The following is a 19,736-nucleotide window of genomic DNA, read 5'->3' as shown; positions in this document are numbered from 1 at the left end:
GTATTCCATGAGATCTAACCTTGCTAATCAGTCTCCCATTGAGAACCTTGTTGAACGCCTTACTGAAGTCCATATAGATCACATCTACTGCTCTGCCCTCATCAATCCTCTTTGTTACTTCTTCAAAAAACTCAATCAAGTTTGTGAGAATTGATTTCCCACGCACAAAGCCATGTTGACTATCCCGAATTGGTCCTTGCCTTTCCAAATACATGTACATCCTGTCCCTCAGGATTCCCTCCAACAACTTGCCCACCACCGAGGTCAGGCACACCGGTCTATAGTTCCCTGGCTTGTCTTTACCGCCCTTCTTAAACAGTGGCACCACGTTTGCCAACCTCCAGTCTACCGGCACCTCACCTGTGACTATCGATGATACAAATATCTCAGCAAGAGGCCCAGAAATCACTTCTCTAGCTTTCCACAGAGTTCTCAGGTACACCTGATCAGGTCCTGGGGAATTATCCACCTTTAACCGTTTCAAGGCATCCAGCACTTCCTCCTCTGTAATCTGGACATTTTGCAAGATATTACCATCTATTTCCCTACAATCTATATCTTCCATATCCTTTTCGACAGTAAATACTGATGCAAAATATTCATTTAGTATCTCCCCCATTTTCTGTGGCTCCACACAAAGGCCGCCTTGCTGATCTTTGAGGGGCCATATTCTCTCCCTAGTTACCCTTTTGTCCTTAATATATTTGTAAAACACCTTTGGATTCTCCTTAATTCTATTTGCCAATGCTATCTCATGTCCCCGTTTTGCCCTCCTCATTTCCCTCTTAAGTATACTCCTACTTTCTTTATACTTTTCTAAGGATTCACTCGATCTATCCTGTCTATACCTGACATATGCTTCCTTCTTTTTCTTCACCAAACCCTCAATTTCTTTAGTCATCCAGCATTCCCTATACCTACCAGCCTTCCCTTTCACCCTGACAGGAATATACTTTCTCTGGATTCTTGGTATCTCATTTCTGAAGGCTTCCCATTTTCCAGCCGTCCCTTTACCTGCGAACATCTGCCTCCAATCAGCTTTCAAAAGTTCTTGCCTAATACCGTCAAAATTGGCCTTTCTCCAATTTAGAACTTCAACTTTTAGATCTGGTCTATTCTTTTCCATCAGTATTTTAAAACAAATAGAATTATGGTCGCTGGCCCCAAAGTGCTCCCCCACTGACACCTCAGTCACCTGCCCTGCCTAATTTCCCAAGAGTAGGTCAAGTTTTGCACCTTCTCTAGTACTGAAGTACATCCACATACTGAATCAGAAAATTGTCTTGTACACACTTAAGAAATTCCTCTCCATCTAAACCTTTAACACTATGGCAGTCCCAGTCTATGTTTGGAAAGTTTAAATCCCCTACCATAACTACCCTATTATTCTTACAGATAGCTGAGATCTCCTTACAAGTTTGTTTTTCAATTTCCCTCTGACTATAGGGGGGGTCTATAATACAATCCCAATAAGATGATCATCCCTTTCTTATTTCTACGTTCCACCCAAATAACTTCCCTGGATATATTTCCAGGAATATCCTCCCTCAGCACAGCTATAATGCTATCCCTTATCAAAAATGCCACTCCCCCTCCTCCCTTGCCTCCCTTTCTATCCTTCCTGTAGCATTTGTATCCTGGAACATTAAGCTGCCAGTCCTGTCCATCCCCGAGACATGTTTCCATAATTGCTGTGACATTTCAGTCCCATGTTCCTAACCATGCCCTGAGTTCATCTGCCTTCCCTTTTAGGCCCCTTGCATTAAAATAAATGCAGTTCAATTTATTAGTCCTACCTTGTCCCTGCTTGCCCTGACTGTTTGACTCACTTCTGTTCTCAGCTGTACCCATCTCAGATCGATCTCTTTCCTCACTATTTCCCTGGGTCCCATCTCCGTGGGTCCCCCTCCACCTTACTAGTTTAAATCCTCCCAAGCAGTTCTAGCAAATTTCTCTGCCAGTATATTAGTCCCCTTCCAATTTAGGTGCAATCCGTCCTTCTTGTACAGGTCACTTCTACCCCAAAAGAGATTCCAATGATCCAAGAATGTGAATCCTTCTCCCATACACCAGCTCCTCAGCCATGCATTCATCTGCTCTATCCTCCTATTCCTGCCCTCACTAGCTCATAGCACTGGGAGTAATCTAGACATTACTACCCTTGACGACCTCCTTTATAAATTTCTGCCTAACTCTCTGTAATCTCCCTTCAGAGTCTCAACCTTTTCCCTTCCAATGCCGTTGGTTCCAATGTGGACATTGACCTCCTGCTGGCCCCTCTCCCCCGTGAGAACATTCTGCACCCTCTCTGAGACATCCTTGATTCCGGCACCAGGGAAACAACACACCATTCTGCTTTTTTTTCTGCTGGCCACAGAAACGTCTGTCTGTACCTCTGACTACAGAATCCCCTAACACAATTGATCTCTTGGAAGCCGACGTACCCCTCGTTGCATTAGAGCCAGTCTCAACACCAGAAACTTGGCTGTTCGTGCTACGTTCCCTTGAGAATCCATCACCCCCCTACATTTTCCAAAACAGCATACCTGTTTGAAACGGATATATCCACAAAAGACTGCTACAGTAGCTGCCGACCTCTCTCACCCTTCCTAGAGTTAACCCATCTATGTGACTGTATCTGCGACTTTCCCCCTTTCCTATATCTGCCATCCATCACATGCTGTTGCTGTTGCAATTTCCTCTTCGCTTCTATCTGTCTCTCCAACCGATCCACTCGATCTGATAAGATTCGCATCCAACAGCATTTATGGCAGATATAATCCGCAGTAACCCTTAAACTCTCTTTAAACTCCCACATCTGACAAGAAGTACATATCACTGCAAAGGCTATTTTTGCTCCTTCACAATCTACAGACCCAGAAAATAACACCGTCTTATTCCTCTACAAACACTGCCCCAGGTTAAATTAATAGCTATGGCTTATTTTTAAGTTTAATCAAGAGATTTATCTCCAAAAACATATAATCAAGAAAAAATCCACTATATTCACTACTGCAGCCTTTCTCTTGGACAGACTTAAAACAACAATTAACTTATCTGATTCTTTGCTGTGAACTTCGCTCAACAGTTCCTCCAAGATTAGTTGTGAATTTCACTGTTTGTTCAGTTCCACCAAGATTAGTTGTGAATTTCACAGTTTGTTAATTTTCCCAGATGCACCCCGATGTCCAGCGATACACGAATTCAAACAGCAAAGGTGGTAACTGTACAGGTTCTCTCTCTCTCTCTCTCCTGCACAGTCTTCACCATGTGCTTCCTTTGTCTGTTCTTCTCCCTTATAAAACTGCTGTTGTTATGATTTTTTTTCCCAAAGTTCCAAAACAATGCAACAGCGTATAAAACAGTAATTGCTGCTCCTGGAATTCGAGGAAATCACTTTCAACACCTAAAATACCTCAAAAAAAAGGAGCAGCTCTTACAGCTAGAAATTCTTCCCGTCCTCCATCTTGGATTACCCAGAATCCTTATATGTGCATGGTTTACAAAAATGTGTTCTTCAAAATGCTGGCTGTTCATTTGAAGCACATTGACACAAACACTATGTTATTCTCTTTCGTGCACAGCAACTCTAGTCAATCCATTACCTTGTTGTTCTTGCACTGAGCAGATAGTGTTCTGGGTTATTTCTGTACATCACAGGGTCCAGGACCACGTACTGAGGACTGCACTAAAGCTTGGGGCAACTGCTGCAGTGGGGAAATACCACTAAGATCTTTCTGCCAAAGTTAAATTGGGGTATGTTCTGTAATCCTGGTACCTCAATTATATGCAAGTGTAGTCTTGTACAAGTAAGAAATGCCTTTGGTTTGTTTGTTGGACAGAGTCAAACATCAGTGTTTGTTTGTTTTCTCATAAACTCCAGTAGAAAATATATAGATATAAAACAACCTCCGTATCTGAACGTCAATTATCTGTATTTCGGATTAACCGAACAAGATCCCCTAAAAACGTCATCCGAACAATCAGTAATCCGAACAAAATACCCTTCGCCTGTCTCATTCATATAATTGAGGTTGTCCTATATATTTGGATATATTTTATGAATAACATATATTTTTGAAATAAAAAAAATTCTATAGCAATGGCCTTTATTTTGTGGACAACTTGTGAATCTGACTTACCATTTTCTACCAGAAGAAGTGACTCTACTGTTCATCAAACCAGTGTTCAGAGGCCAGACATCTATTCTCCACTGACCAGATTCCCTAAAGTGGTACTTGGTCTTTAGTTTCTGTCTCAGAGGCAAGAATGCCACCACAGAACTGAGGCCCACTGCTTGTGGAGGTTGTAATCAGCAGATTGCCCATAATTGATACAATGCTATGAGAATTGGGTCTAAAGTCAGTGTTGAGGTCCAATCCCTCCAAATTGAATTCAGTTGTCCAGCACCTCTGCTGGGTTTGTCCTGCTGGGAGGAAAGGCCATTTCAAGGTGATAATGATGGTGGAGTCTGGGCCATTAGCTGAAAAATCTGATCTTACAAAATGATTATATCAGATTATTGTTTTGCAGCTTTCCAAAGTTTGGCACCAGTCCTCACATGTTATAGAGGAAGACAATTCAGCTGGGTTTGGTGTGTCTTTGTTGTGTCTAAATATAAAGCTTAGGTTGAAAGGACAATTTACAGAAAATGCTTCAAATAACCACTTCACACAAGACTGATGAATCACGTAAATGGTCTTAGCATAGGATGGTGAAGTTGAAAACCTTAGACTCATTTAAGATGCCACTAGGTACATTTGGAATACAGCAAAATTATATCTTTGAATAGATAGACATTCCATATATATATTATTTATGTAATCTAGTGATGCTTGAGACTATGTGGTACCAGTTGCTATAGAATACAACAGTTGATGACAGTGATGGATTGCATAGGAAATGTGATATAGAAATTGTGTCTCAGTTGAGTTATATTTGGTATAATTGTAACCTTGACTCTTAAATCACTCTACAAAAGCAGCTCAAATACCCTAAAGAGATTAGAAAAGTCGTTCTTAAATTACACTGCAAAATAAAGACTTATCAATTTAAGGACTTTATTCACATAGGAACATTAAAAAGCCCATTGAGTTAAACACTTCATTTACTTAGATATGTCCACACCACATTATGACAACATAATTAGCAACTTCTATACATCACGATATTCAACTTTCAGAAATACAATGACCCCAGTTCAGTTGTGATTAATTTAATGTGAGAGAATACAGAATGCTGTAATACAGGCTATGTGACAAAGAATGATAGCTATTTCAGCAGTAAACCCCTTCTTGTTAGATCCACAATAGAGACACTTAAATGCTTTTCTCTGTTCTTAATCTATATATTTGAATATATTTCCTCTTGAAGAATTTATCTAATTCTCCCTTCTGTGCTGACTTGTTTTTAGGAGACACTTGTGGTTATGCATTTTATGCACTAATAATTTGCTGCTGGAAAAGCTGTTTAGCCTCTTCTTTTATGTTTCCAACATTAATACCAAGTTTCTGTTATGTTATTACTGGTTCACCTATCTAACAAAGGAAAGAAAGCATTCCCAATGCAACTTTTAATCCTTCCACACTTTGAGCTGTTCAATTAAATCCTCCCTAACCTTCTCTGTGTAGCCTATGTTTAAGACTTTTAATCAGTAATAAGACTGCATAAATTTATGTTTAGAGTCAGAAGGATAGAAGAGATTTTTCAATAAACAAATGATTATAGTATGAAATGCTTCACTATGAATGGTCTTTGGAGCTTAGTCAACCATAGTGTTTAAGATGAATTAGTCAAACGCTTGAGGAAAATGAAGGAACAGCAAGTGATTAAAATTAAAATATTAGTGAAGACCAAAATACCCCATCATGTTTCATCTTGCTTTTCATTAATTTACTGAGTTAATAATTGTATGCTTTATTTTTACAATCATTAAAAGCAACGGACTTATAGAAATACTGGAGGCATAAACTACCATTCTCTTTCCTAAATTGATACTGATCACATAGATGACAGATCAGATTGTGACCCAGACCATGCTGTGTAACTGATAGTTCTGATGTAGCTAGGAATGATGAGTCTGTTGAAGAGTATGTTCCAAGTGTTAACAGTTTCTTGTGTTCTTAATACATTGCCTGTTTGTTTTCCAGGATACTAATCATCACAGTATTAGGTGAGCATAATGATCATATTATGACAGTTAAATGAGATAGCTTTGGCAAATAGAATTAAGGAGAATCCAAAGGTGTTTTACAAATATATTAAGGACAAAAGGGTAACTAGGGAGAGAATAGGGCCCCTCAAAGGTCAGCAAGGCGGCCTTTGTGTGGAGCCACAGAAAATGGTGAAGATACTAAATGAATATTTGGCATCAGTATTTACTGTGGAAAAAGATATGGAAGATATAGATTGTAGGGAAATAGATGGTAATATCTTGCAAAATGTCCAGATTACAGAGAAGGAAGTGCTGGATGTCTTGAAACGGTTAAAGGTGGATAAATCCCCAGAAACTGATCGGGTGTACCCGAGAACACTGTGGGAAGCTAGAGAAGTGATTGCTGGGCACCTTGCTGAGATATTTGTATCATCGATAGTCACAGGTGAGGTGCCGGAAGACTGGAGGTTGGCAAACATGGTGCCGCTGTTTAAGAAGGGTGGTAAGGACAAGCCAGGGAACTATAGACCAGTGAGCCTGACCTCGGTGGTGGGCAAGTTGTTGGAGGGAATCCTGAGGGACAGGATGTACATGTATTTGAAAAGGCAAGGACCGATTCGGGACAGTCAACATGGCTTTGTGTGTGGGAAATCAATTCTCACAAACGATTGAGTTTTTGAAGAAGTAACAAAGAAGATTGATGAGGGCAGAGCAGTAGATATGATCTATATGGACTTCAGTAAGGCGTTCAACAAGGTTCCCCATGGGAGACTGATTAGCAAGGTTAGATCTCATGGAATAAGGGAGAACTTGCTATTTGGATACAGAACTGGCTCAAAGGTAGAAGACAGAAGGTGGTGGTGGAGGGTTGTTTTTCAGACTGGAGGCCTGTGACCAGTGGAGTGCCACAAGGATCAGTGCTGGGCCCTCTACTTTTTGTTATTTACATGAATGACTTGGACACGAGCATAAGAGGTATAGTTAGTAAGTTTGCAGATGACACCAAAATTGGAGGTATAGTGGACAGCGAAGAGGATTACCTCAGTTTACAACAGGATCTGGACCAGACGGGCCAATTGGCTGAGAAGTGGCAGATGGAGTTTAATTTAGATAAATGCGAGGTGCTGCATTTTGGGAAAGCAAATCTTAGCAGGACTTATACACTTAATGGTACGGTCCTAGGGAGTGTTGCTGAACAAAGAGACCTTGGAGTGCAGGTTCATAGCTCCTTGAAAGTGGAGTCGCAGGTAGATAGGATAGTGAAGGTGGTGTTTGGTATGCTTTCATTTATTGGTCAGAGTATTGAGTACAGGAGTTGGGAGGTCATGTTGCGGCTGTACAGGACATTGGTTAAGCCACTGTTGGGATATTGCGTGCAATTCTGGTCTCCTTCCTATCGGAAAGATGTTGTGAAACTTGAAAAGGTTCAGAAAAGATTTACAAGGATGTTGCCAGGGTTGGAGGATCTGAGCTACAGGGAGAGGCTGAACAAGCTGGGGCTGTTTTCCCTGGAGCATCGGAGACTGACGGTGACCTTATAGTGGTTTACAAAATTATGAGGGGCATGGATAGGATAGATAGACAAAGTCTTTTCCCTGGGGTCGGGGAGTCCAGAACTAGAGGGCATAGGTTTAGGGCGAGAGGGGCTACTTTTTCATGCAGAGGGTGGTACGTGTATGGAATGAGCTGCTAGAGGATGTGGTGGAGGCTGGTACAATTGCAATATTTAAGAGGCATTTGGATGTGTATATGAATAGGAAGGGTTTGGAGGGATATGGGCCAGGTGCTGGCAGGTGGGACTCCATATCCCTCTAATCCTTTCCTAATCATGTTCTCATCCACATGCCTTTTAAATGGTGTAATTGGACCCATCTCCACCAATTCCTCTGGCAGCTCGTTCCAGACAAGCACCACCCTCTGCATGAAAAAGTAGCCCCTTATGTCCTTTTTAACTCTAGTTCCCCCTCACCTGAAACTTATCCCCCACCATAGGATAAAGACCTTAGCTATTCACCCTATCCATGTCCCACATGATTTTATAAGGTAGCCCCTCAGTTTCAGATACTCACACGCCAGTAATGGAGTTTTTGTCACAAATCGGCCATTTGTCATTGAATGTCAGAACATGCTCAAGGGTCTAACTGGCTTCTTCCTGTTCTAATGGCATGAACCAAACAAATAACTGGACTATTGCCGTTAACAAAGACAACTGTTTCATGTCTTATCCTACTAAAGTATTCACTTATAAATTTTCACACAATGGTCAATTTCATTTCATTGCTTCCTTTAAGAAATTACAGGGGACCAATAATGGCAGACACATGGTTATCCAGTCCGAAGATTCTAATTCTTCTTCTGCACATTGACTTGCTCTTCCTCACATGTTCACTTTGGCTCAACTGGCACTGTTTCCTCAAACTCACGAACTACAAGGTCTTTTGTAGTTGTCCTTGTGCATGCAATTGTCATCAAAGGGATGCAGAATACAGGGCTCTGTACACAGTAAATAATATACTCTTTCAGGATAAATAAGTAATCTACTAATAAAAGGATTCCATATAGCCTCAAAGAGAGAGGAACATACCTATTTTGAATTCCCAGTCCAGGTTTATGTTCACTTTTATGATGTTTCTGCTGTGCTGTAAGGGTAGCTTTTCCGATTTTCAGAAAATATAACAAATCTCAGCCTCACTTGACCAAAATGTGTTCTTCCATAATTCAAATGTACAATCTTTATTATAATGATCAAGAATTGAAATCATCAATTTAATCTTTAACTGGTTCACATCAAGCTGCTAATACATCAATGATTGTCTGGACACTGAATACACCGTTGGTTTAGTGCATGAATGTGGAACAATTTTTTAAAAATTCCCTACCTTGTTAAGCAAAGAAAATCATGCATTGCTATCAAACATTGCTTGACCCCAGAGCAGCAGAAAATGTTTACAGCAATGGCACTGTTGAAGCCATAATTTTATGTAGAAAATGCATCAGCACAGCAAAGGTCACACAAATAGCAATATACTAATATCAATGAGATTGTCTGTTTAATTGTGTTAGAGAGAGTTAACTATTGACCAAGACACTAGGCAGTAATTAATTTTGGTGCTTCAAATAGTGCCAAGCAATCATTAACATTCATTTGAGAAGAAAGATGGGCACCCTTAGTTTAATATCTCACTCAAAAATGACACCTTCAACCCAACTTTGCTTTCTTGATAATACCCTGAAGTGTCAACTAAACGTATGTGTCAAAGTCCCTGAAGTGAGAATTGAATCCACAGCAATCTGACTTCAAGATAGATTAGAGGGAGTGTTACCAATTCACCATCATGTTCACGACTGTGAACATGTAGCAATCCTTCCATTCTACACAATTCTATTGATTGGATTGCTATAATGGAAGATAGACAGAGGTAAACAGTAAAGTCAAGGTGACTTCCAGAACTTCAACTGAGATAGAATTTCAAATCTGTTCTGATTTCATTCTGATTCATGAGTTTGATGATTTTAAACATGATATTTCAAATATTGAAATGTTTTAAATGTCCAATACTTCATGAAGGAATATTATATCTGCATAAAACAAAAGGGGTTATTTATTATACAGCATTTCATTGCAAATGGAAAGTAAATAACTTTGAACCTGTTAGTTGCTTGAAGTTTTAATATGCATGGTTTAAAAGTGGGCCAAATTAAAATATTGCAAGTTTCAGAGTGCTTTATAGTAAGCTGCACTGAATAAGTAGGTGAGGTCCATCAGACTGATTGTTTACTTAAGTATACTTCTGTGTCATTAAAATTAAATCTTCCAAACTATGAATCAAAATATTAACATCAGCTATTGTTTGAAAATCACAAATGTGGTGCAGTAATAGATAGGTGAATCAAAATTTTAAACAATGGCCTTACCTCAAGGTACACAACCCAAGGCATCACCAGGATTGCTACGAGCAGGTCTGCTACTGCCAAGCTGACAACGAGATAGTTGGTCGTCGTTTGCAAAGACTTTTCTCTCAGCACTGCCAGGCACACCAGTACGTTCCCAAATATTATGGCAAAGATCAGCGGTGAGAAAAACAGAGCGTAGTAGTTGTGTGGATGGTTATGATCAGATGATGAGTTCCGCCATCCCAGGAAAGGATCCGTAAGGTTGACAAATCTAACTACTATTCCAAAGGAAGCCATCAAGAACCATACAATCCAGGAAACTGGGTGAGAAAAGAGACACCATCATCTTGCTTTGATTCAGACAGATACTCACAAGACAAAGCTTGTCACTGTGCCTCGGTACACGTGACAATAAATTCAATTCAATTCAATTCAATTCAATTCAATATGTGCAGTTCCAGTAGGTTATAAGCAATGCTCAGCTCATGATGTGATCTTAGAATCTTTAAAGCTATTAAAATTGAATATTTAATGCATTCAATATATGTGATGAAGGTAATTCTAATTATGCCATGAGGAGTTTGTCACGTTTTGATAATTAAACTTGAAAATGACTGATCACGGTTTGTCATTAAACTTACTCATTCTAGCTTGCATTCCCTGTATGTTGTGGTTGGTTGTTTTGTCCACAAGTGATCTAGGTGCAGGTCCTTTATGCAGCCTTCTTCTGTGAGCTAATACAAGTGACTGTTGTAAACATACATCTCAGGGGAGCTGTCAGCCTTTTCACATCTATTATTGAGTAGTAGTCGAAGGACCCGGGCACAAAGCAAGTATGATGAATATGTAACTAATTTAATTTGAAATCAATCTTACTTAAAATCAGAAATATTGGGTCTGTAGTAGACCTTGTGGCAGTCATCTAAATGGGGCTTTTCCTCCTCATGCCCAGAGTCACAGCTCACCATATGTAACATTACCTGCTTGAGTATAAACTCTTTAGTGCAAACAGCATGATGCACCATTAACTTGAAAGCATCAAAAACTTTACTGCCTATCCTATTTTGCAGCAATTCCAATTAATCCTTGAATTCAACTCACTCCATGATCTTCCTAGAATCCCTACAGTGTAGAAGCAGATCACTTGACCTTCCAAAGAGCTTTCCATTCAGATCCACCACCCTACTCTATCCCCGTAACCCTGCATTTCCCATGGTTAGTCCACCTAGCCTGTGCATCCCTGGATGTTATAGGCAATTTAGCATGGTCAATCCATTTAACCTGCACATTTTTGGAGTGTGGGAGGAAACCAGAGCAGGAGAGAATGTGAAAACTCTACACAGTCACCTGAGGCTGGAATTGAACCAAGGTGCCTGGCACTGTGAGGCAGCAGTGCTAACCACTGAGCCACTGTGTCACCACGCTTTCCACATGTCCATCTCAATAATAGCATCCAGCTCTACAACCCACCAAGACCACTGCACTATCTCCAATCCTGGCTCACATATCTCCATTTTGAATAATTCCATCACTGGTGGCATTCTTTCTGTTGCAAGGCCTTAAGACAATTTTCTGATTAAACTTCATTGTCTTTCTGATTGAAGCATTCCATCTGTTGGTTATGTGTGAGTAGTGTTAAGTTTGGTGAAGTGACCCTTACCAAAAGATTGAATGGGTGTTTTCCTGCTGTATCTCACCAAACCTGCCATTGAGGCCTCATGGTGAGAACAATGCTGTGTTTCAGCCTCATCTTACCACATGTTGTTCTCATCTTACCACATGTTGTTCCAAGAGCAACACGCCACTCACTAGAGGTCCTGGAATTGACTGGCATCCCTGGAATTGGTGCCATATTGTCCGCTTAGGTAAGCTCTGTCAGCCCAGGGCTGCCCTACACGATTTGTGACATCTGTCCCAGCCACAGCAGACAAGGAAAAGTCAGCGTTCTACTTTGTGGACAAGGTCCTAGGGTTCTTGCTGGGCTGGGATGGTGTAGAGGTAGGGTCATCGTTTTCCTTCAACATCAGCACAGGAAACTATGGCATCAGACCATGCCAACGTGGCCTGAAGTTTCCAGGCATGTTGAAGCAGTCTCTGCCATCTGGAGGAATGCCCAGCACTGTAGGAAAAAGGTCAATGTCCTCCACCTGCTCTCTGCTCCCTGACACTCATTGCCTTTCTCTCATTCCAGCAGCAAAACCATCCACAATAGGGCAGAAGAAGTAAAGCTGAGTGATGTGGCATGCCTGCCCATCATTTAGCTCCTCATAAGCAGAGGTTTCTGATTCTGACTGCCCTGAGCAATAGACAATAGGTGCAGGAGTAGACCATTCTGCCCTTCGAGCCTGCACCACCATTCAATATGATCATGGCTGATCATCCTTAATCAGTATCCTGTTCCTGCCTTATTTCCATAACCCTTGATTCCACTATCCTTGAGAGCTCTTTCCTTAAATGAAAGAGAGCTCTTTCCTTATCCAACTCTTTCTTAAATGAATCCAGAGACTGGGCCTCCACTGCTCTCTGGGGAAGAGCATTTCACACAGCCACCACTCTCTGGGTGAAGAAGTTTCTCCTCATCTCTGTCCTAAATGGTCTACTCCATATTTTTAAGCTGTGTCCTCTGGTTCGGCACTCACCCATCAGCGGAAACATGTTTCCTGCCTCCAGAGTGTCCAATCCTTTAATAATCTTATATGTCTCAATCAGATCCCCTCTCAGTCTTCTAAACTCAAGGGTATACAAGCTCCAGTCTTTCAGCGTAAGGTAGTCCTGCCATTCCAGGAATTGACCTCGTGAACCTACGCTGCACTTCCTCAATAGCCAGAATGTCTTTCCTCAAATTTGGAGACCAGAACTGCATACAGTACTCCAGGTGTGGTCTCACTAGGGCCCTGTACAGCTACAGAAGAACCTCTTTGCTTCTATACTCAATCCCTCTAGTTATGAAGGCCAGCATTCTATTACCCTTCTTCACTACCTGCTGTACCTTCATGCTTATCTTCATTGACTGATGTACAAGAACATCCAGATCTCTTTGTACTGCCCCTTTACCTAAATTGATTCCATTTATGTAGTAATCTGCCTTCCTGTTTTTGCCACCAAAGTGGATAACCATACATTTATCCACATTAAACAGCATCTGCCATGCATCTGACCACTCACCTAACCTGTCCGGGTCACCCTGTAATCTCCTAACATCCTCCTCACATTTCACCCTGCCACCCAGCTTAGTATCATCAGCAAAATTTGCTAATGTTGTTACTAATACCATCTTCTATATCATTAATATATATTGTAAAAAGCAAGGTTGGACTGGTATCAGAGGCATGCATACTCTTACTGTCCCAGGATGGCCTGAGTGAAGGCTATCCCCCTGGACTGGCCTGAGGCCTGCTGACAGCTGTGAGAAGCTTCCTTGGCTTTGTGTCTGTGCTAAAGGGCACAGCTGTCATATGTGTCTGGTATCTCCAGCTGAGGCAGAAAGCACAAATAAAAAGGCAAGGCAGGATGCTGTGAGAACCTAGATGGACTCTGAATGAGTGAGCACTGTGTCAGCGAGTGAAGAGCTCAGAGATACAGGCTGCTCCAGTTCATGAGCTGGTTGCATGTGTCCCTGAGCACACAATGTCGGCATTACAATGAGAATTACCAGGGCAGCATTGAAGTGCGGAAACATCCTGTGAGTGAATTGGCAAGGTGCCATGGGTTCTTAGAGGCTGGTCCTGAGAGGATGCCAATGTCCGTGCTTAAGGCTGGTGCCCATGGAACATGTCTGGGATGTTGGTGCCTGTGCCCAAAATGGAGATCTTTTCGGAGGAGTGAATTGGCAAGGTGCCAAGTACTCACTCTGGATTCCATGTCGAGTTTTCCCAGAGTCCATCTAGCTTCTCACAGCATCCCTGCCTTGCCTTTTTTGTGCTTTCTGTTTCAGCTGGAGATACCAGACACATATTACAACTGTGCCCCTTTGCACAGACACAAAGCCAAGGAAGCTTGTCACAGCTGTCAGCAGGCCTTAGTCCAGTCCGGGGATAGCCTTCACTCAGGCAGTTGATACGGTGAGTTTGGTAAGATCACAACCAGCAGAGAGTTAACAGGCTGTTAAATAAACAATAAAGGGTGTGAATTGGGAACTTGCTAGTCCCTGTCACACCATTTGAGCAAAGTGAGGAAGTTGCAGCAAGATGATCCCAACGTTGAGATGACCATTTTCCCATTCTGCCACATAGCTCACCATAGTCCATATCACTGAGAACCTGGTAAGATTCTGCATGCTCTCTTTTCCTTTACTCATTTACATATTCTTTAAAACCTGTATCTTTGATCAAACTCTCAGCATCTGTTTCAACATCTCTTCATGGAGCTTGCATTCAAATTTCATTTCATTTGTTGTCACTCTGTGATGAACTTCAGGCTAGGCTGATGGTGCTACAAAAATGCAAGCACTTGTCATCAGTGAAGATTATCACACTGACATTCCACCCCAAACACTTGGATTTTAAAATAAATCAAATGGTGAAAGATATAGTTTGAAAGTTTATTTCTGGGCACAGAACATGAAATTGTAACACAAAATTAAACATTTATGCAGAGAAAGATGGTCAGAATGGATACTGTGAGAAACAGGAAATACAGTCACATTGATGTAAAATAGACTTTAAGACACATTTTAAGAACAAGTTGAAAGTGCTCTGCTCTCCATCCAAGCCATGACTGAATTGTATACATTGATGCTGACCCTATACAAAGGAGAAAAGTGCTTCATAATTGATATTTTAATTAAGCTACACATTTGATTTCAGATGCATTAAAAGTCTGTTTGCGTAATTTGGGAAATCAAATTTAGGATGCTGAGGGAATTAAGGATAAAAGTTACAAAGCCTCTGGACAACATCTTCTAATCCTTCTTATGTCAAGAGATGGTGGCAGAGAAATGAAGGAATACAAATGTTAAACCATTGTTCAAAAATTGGATGATAAATTTATAAGCATTTGTGTACACCTGATAGATAGAATCCTCCCTTTGTGCGATACTCCTTTATAATTCTATTCTATGAATTATCTAACTTTGTTAGCTCTTGTCCATTTCAGCCTAGGCTTGAAATCTTAACGATATCAAATTCCTGAGGAGAAAATAAATATATAGTATAATCTCCACACTTAAAACTTTATATTCATAAACTAAAAGTTTTGGTCTCAACAAATCTGAACTCATTGCTGAAATATTAAAGACCTAACCAATGCAGTTAAGCAACACTGAGCTGAACTTTAAATCCAGGGTGGGGAACCCAATGACAGCCCACTTCTAACCACATGGTGTATTCAAATCAATAACACAATTTTAAAATGCAAATGTCATAATTGGTCTGGAGTCAGCTTTGGTGCCCAATTAATAGCTTTCTACACTGCCTACAGCAGAAGATAGTTTTCAATGGAGTAACATGAAGTGTGTGATTTATCTATATTTTAATGTCATTTTCTTAGCGGTTGGATTTTGAAATAGTGGCATATGGGTTTTGATCTATGCGTATGCACCAGTTTAATGTTTAACTGCTCAATATTTATGAAATTATTACTTTTCTAACCAGTGTGAGAGGAAGAGTTCCAGGAGCAATAATGCAAATTTGTTTGCTTGAGAGAATTTTATGAGTGGACAGGGTAAACATTGAAGGTCACTGCTTTCAGTTGGGAATTGACTTTCTTTGTTTAGGGAAGAAAACCATAGCTTGGAAAACACTTTGCTCAACTTACTAAAGTCCTGGTTGAAGATAGATATATCAAACTGTTTCTCTTGGTGAAAGGAATTAGTTAGAAAAAGTTAGGAAATAGATTACCAAAATGTAGGGATTTTAATTTGTAAATTCCAGACCAGAAGTGGTTGGTTAGAAAATTAAAGGGGCATTTAGACACTGAAAAGGCCTACGCTCTGTTGTGTGAATATTCAAGGATGAGGCTATCAAACTCTCAGACCTGGGAATTGGAAGAAACAGTTAAATCAATCCCAAAGATGTGTCAGAGAAGGGAACTCTCTCTGAGTTTTGAGCATTGTAAAATGATTATGCTAGGATATATGCAATTGTATTTTTACTGTTTGTTTCAAAATATTTCACATTATGAAATATATAAACAGCTTGTTTATTTTATTTTATCTTAGTGTAATAATTTTGTTTTATTGTTAAGACCAAATCTACAGTATCATGTTGTTTGATCTATCAAGGTTGATTTCAGTCCGCAAATCTAACTTGTCCAACAATCAGATCAGCTCCAATGATAATTATGATGGCTTTCAGAGGCAGCTGGTCACCATGACTGGTCTTTGTCTTTTTCTTGTGAAATGAAGCAGACAGGAAAACAGAAAATTAGCATGCTCAATTTGGACAGTCCACAAAACTGTCCAAAGACTTTCTCGTTAGCTGCTGAATGCGTTCTGCTCAAATGATGGCAACTTTGTCATTATATTAGCACCTATTTTTGACTATTTTTCTCCCGACAGCGGTAAATAACAGTTTCTTATTGGGGCCCTCACTTCCGTGTATAATACGCCAAGCTATTTGCTTTTCCCATTCTCATCTTTGAAAGTCTGTTTCTCTCTGTCTCAGGCCAGGTCTTTAACTCTGCAACAGGCTTAACAGCAAATGTAGTTGAAGAAGTGTGGAATTGCCTGCTCCCTGTGCCTTTTCCCTCCCTTTGAAAACTGCAATTGTCCTGAGGCATTGGAAGGCTGATACATCACCCAAACATGCTGCTTCCAAAATTTGATAATGACTACCCTCACCCTCATGGACAATTCAAAATTCTGCCCAATATCCATATATTTGCGTAGCAGTATTTATTTTACATTTACTTTATTTTTTGTTATTTCTCCAAGACGCTCCCACACAGCAACTGAAGTCAGCAGAGAAATCCCGTTATGGGAATACGAGCAGGCATGAGATCCATGGGGAAGAGCAGAGAAGGGGAGTAATTGAACAGTTTTTTTTTTAAAGAAGTTGCACAAGCACAATTTGGTATAAAAGCTCCTTCTGTGCTGAATGATTTTATGATCTTAATAACAGTCATTTCATTTTATGTTGTAATTTCATTCACAGTGCCAAGAAACATCGTGCAGATATTACGCAACATTAAATATCTCAGTGACATTAATGAGATCAAATTCATGAAAATCATAAAACAACAATAAAGCACAGCCTTAGAATCCCCAACGTGCTGTACACAACCCCTGTGTAATCTCAAAGGAACAAAGACCAATGAAAGAAATGTTGTTAGGTCTGTCTCTGTAACTTATTTTATTGAGAGACCAATAATTGAAAAAGATAGAGGGTTAAGGGACGTAATACAGCAACCTGTTGAAGATTGGTGAGGAAGGAGTTTTTTACATTTCATTTTAAAAACTGTAGGACAAAACAGCAACAATTTATATAATGTCCTTGATGTTGGACAGGACTGCAAGGCACTCTGCAATAGCATTATAAAAACAAATAAGACACTAAGCCACATAAGGAGAGGTTAGGTTGGAAGAAAAGGAGAGGTATTTGAGGAGAGTCTTAAAGAAGGAAAAATAGATATGGAGACAGAGATAAAAGCAAAAAAAAATGCTGGATATACTCAGAGGTCAAGTAGAATCTGTAGAGAAAAAAAAATCTTTAAGATTGGTGATTAGGCAATCAACCATAGATCAGGCATGTTAATTCTCCACAGATATTGCCTCCACAAAAGATTTCAAGCTTTTTCTGTTGCTACGGCAGATTTCCAGAATTTTCCAACACGTAACCTCAACATTCTTGAGGTAACAGAAGTGAGTTCTAAGGGAGCAACTGGTCTGGTAATAAACTCCTGTTAACTAATGAAACAAATGACAACCAGTAGCAGATTTCATTGGGATTTCTAGACTCATGACAGAACCCAAAGAGCAGGAAGAATCTATTAACATTACCTGTGTTGGTATAACAACATTGTTCCATACTTTCAAAAGGAAGGAAATGTGTGACAATGCAGGAATGGTGGCAATGTTATCCATTCCTATCATTATAGAACTTGCCAGAGAAACAAATACAAAAAAAAAACACAAGAATAAGCAGTACAATCCACTTTACCTCTCTGAGAAAGATCTAATTGTAGTTATTCAGATAGCAAAATATTCCATTGAACAAATTGATTTGGCAGATTTAACTTTGATGCCAGATGATGAGTCAACACAAGCTCAAGAGCAATATTTCAAACTTTGTCTTCTAGAGAGGAAATACCAGTGACAGAGATAATGATATGTAAATCCTCTAGACTCACAACTGAGGATGTGAAAATGTCTAGTTCTCCAGGAAGACATCCAAAAAAAGGTGAATTGAAGACATTCAACTTGCTCATCAAGCGGAGGTAAAAACCTTACACACTTGACACAGATATATGAGCAGATTGAGAATTTTAAAAAAGTGGAGACGAGTTGTATACCACTCCACAGAAGCTAGACCAATGCCTACAGATTCAGAACTTGTCAAAAAGAAGTTGCTTGGTCTAAAAATCTGGGTTACTGCAAGGAAGATCCTTTTTAAATAGAGCTGCTATCTTCTACGATGGACTGTCATATGGCTGTTGGTTTGCTTGCCAAGCTGGTGGTTTGTCACATAACTGTCATGTAGGATCATGTAAATATCAATAAATCAAGTCAAATCAAATACAATACACAGAGATTGAAGAATTCATATTAGTTTGCTCAATCCATAACTGTTGACAAAGTCAGAGATTTTAAAGTTTTCATTTGCATAAGACCTTGCTTTTTTAGACAGACTACAAAGACCTGGCATTTATGTTTTCTTATTAAGTTAATTTAAAGACTGGCCTAATGCCTATTTTGTTGCTTAGCAATGTAGATGGGATTATTAAATCATACACCAATATTTTTTCAAAGTCTGTTGAAGCAATCTTGAAGGTTATATTTGGTCCTCCACAATTATGAGCTAGTCATAGCATTTGTCATGTTCACCACTCTACCCAATTACATTAAATTTAAATCATAATCAGAGAATGGCAGATACAATGTCGTCTAAATCAGGGCTTACTGTAAGTAAAAATATATGTTAAAAGCTTTGAATGACAACATTCTGGAGCTGTTACGCATATAAAAAGGAAGTACATTTCAGGCAGTTAGTATTTGCTAATAGTTTACATGTATCATTTACTATGCCATGTTCTTCTCAGCCTGCAACATATTATCGATGAGAATGAGCACCTTGCCAAGACCTTCCCAGTACTTCCTCTTCTTGCCTTTGAACAACCACCAAACCTTTAATAAATCATGATTAGTAGCAAGCTGCCCAGCCTTCAGAACAACATCGTAAAACTCTGCCACAGCAACAGCTGCAAGACATGTCAGAGTATCAACATGGGTAACACCATTACACGTGGGGACACCTCCCACCGTGTACATGGCAGGTACTCATGTCACTCGGCCAACATGGTCTATCTCATACGCCGCGGACAAGGATGCCCTGAGGCATGGGACATTGGGGAAACCGAACAAACACAACAAAACAGATGAATAGACACTGCATAACAATCACCAGGCAGGAGTGTTCCCTCCCAGTCCAGGAACACTTCAGCGGTCCAGGACATTCGGCCTTATACCTTCAGGACCATCCTCCAAGGTGGACTTCAGGACAAACAATAATGCAGAGTGGCTGAGCAGAAGCTG

The 19,736-nt window shown here is 40.1% G+C and overlaps 1 protein-coding gene across 1 annotated transcript in view; it reads right to left on the bottom strand.

Moving 5' to 3' along the window:
- The window catches only part of drd3 (dopamine receptor D3), an 84,533-nt gene that overhangs the window by 20,222 nt on the left and 44,575 nt on the right, over nucleotides 1–19,736 (bottom strand). Inside the window, exon 3 of the mRNA XM_043700640.2 lies at nucleotides 10,070–10,368. Coding sequence (XP_043556575.2) covers nucleotides 10,070–10,345 — 276 coding nt within the window. The 5' untranslated portion in view covers nucleotides 10,346–10,368. The remainder of the gene's footprint in view (nucleotides 1–10,069; nucleotides 10,369–19,736) is intronic.

The sequence above is a fragment of the Chiloscyllium plagiosum genome, unplaced genomic scaffold, assembly GCF_037043375.1.
Source record: "Chiloscyllium plagiosum isolate Xiang-an unplaced genomic scaffold, Cpla_swu_hap1 HiC_scaffold_12, whole genome shotgun sequence".
In the NCBI taxonomy this organism is placed as follows: domain Eukaryota; kingdom Metazoa; phylum Chordata; class Chondrichthyes; order Orectolobiformes; family Hemiscylliidae; genus Chiloscyllium; species Chiloscyllium plagiosum.
The sequence above is the reverse complement of the archived record's forward strand: the minus strand, read 5'-3'. Positions and strand labels throughout refer to the sequence as shown.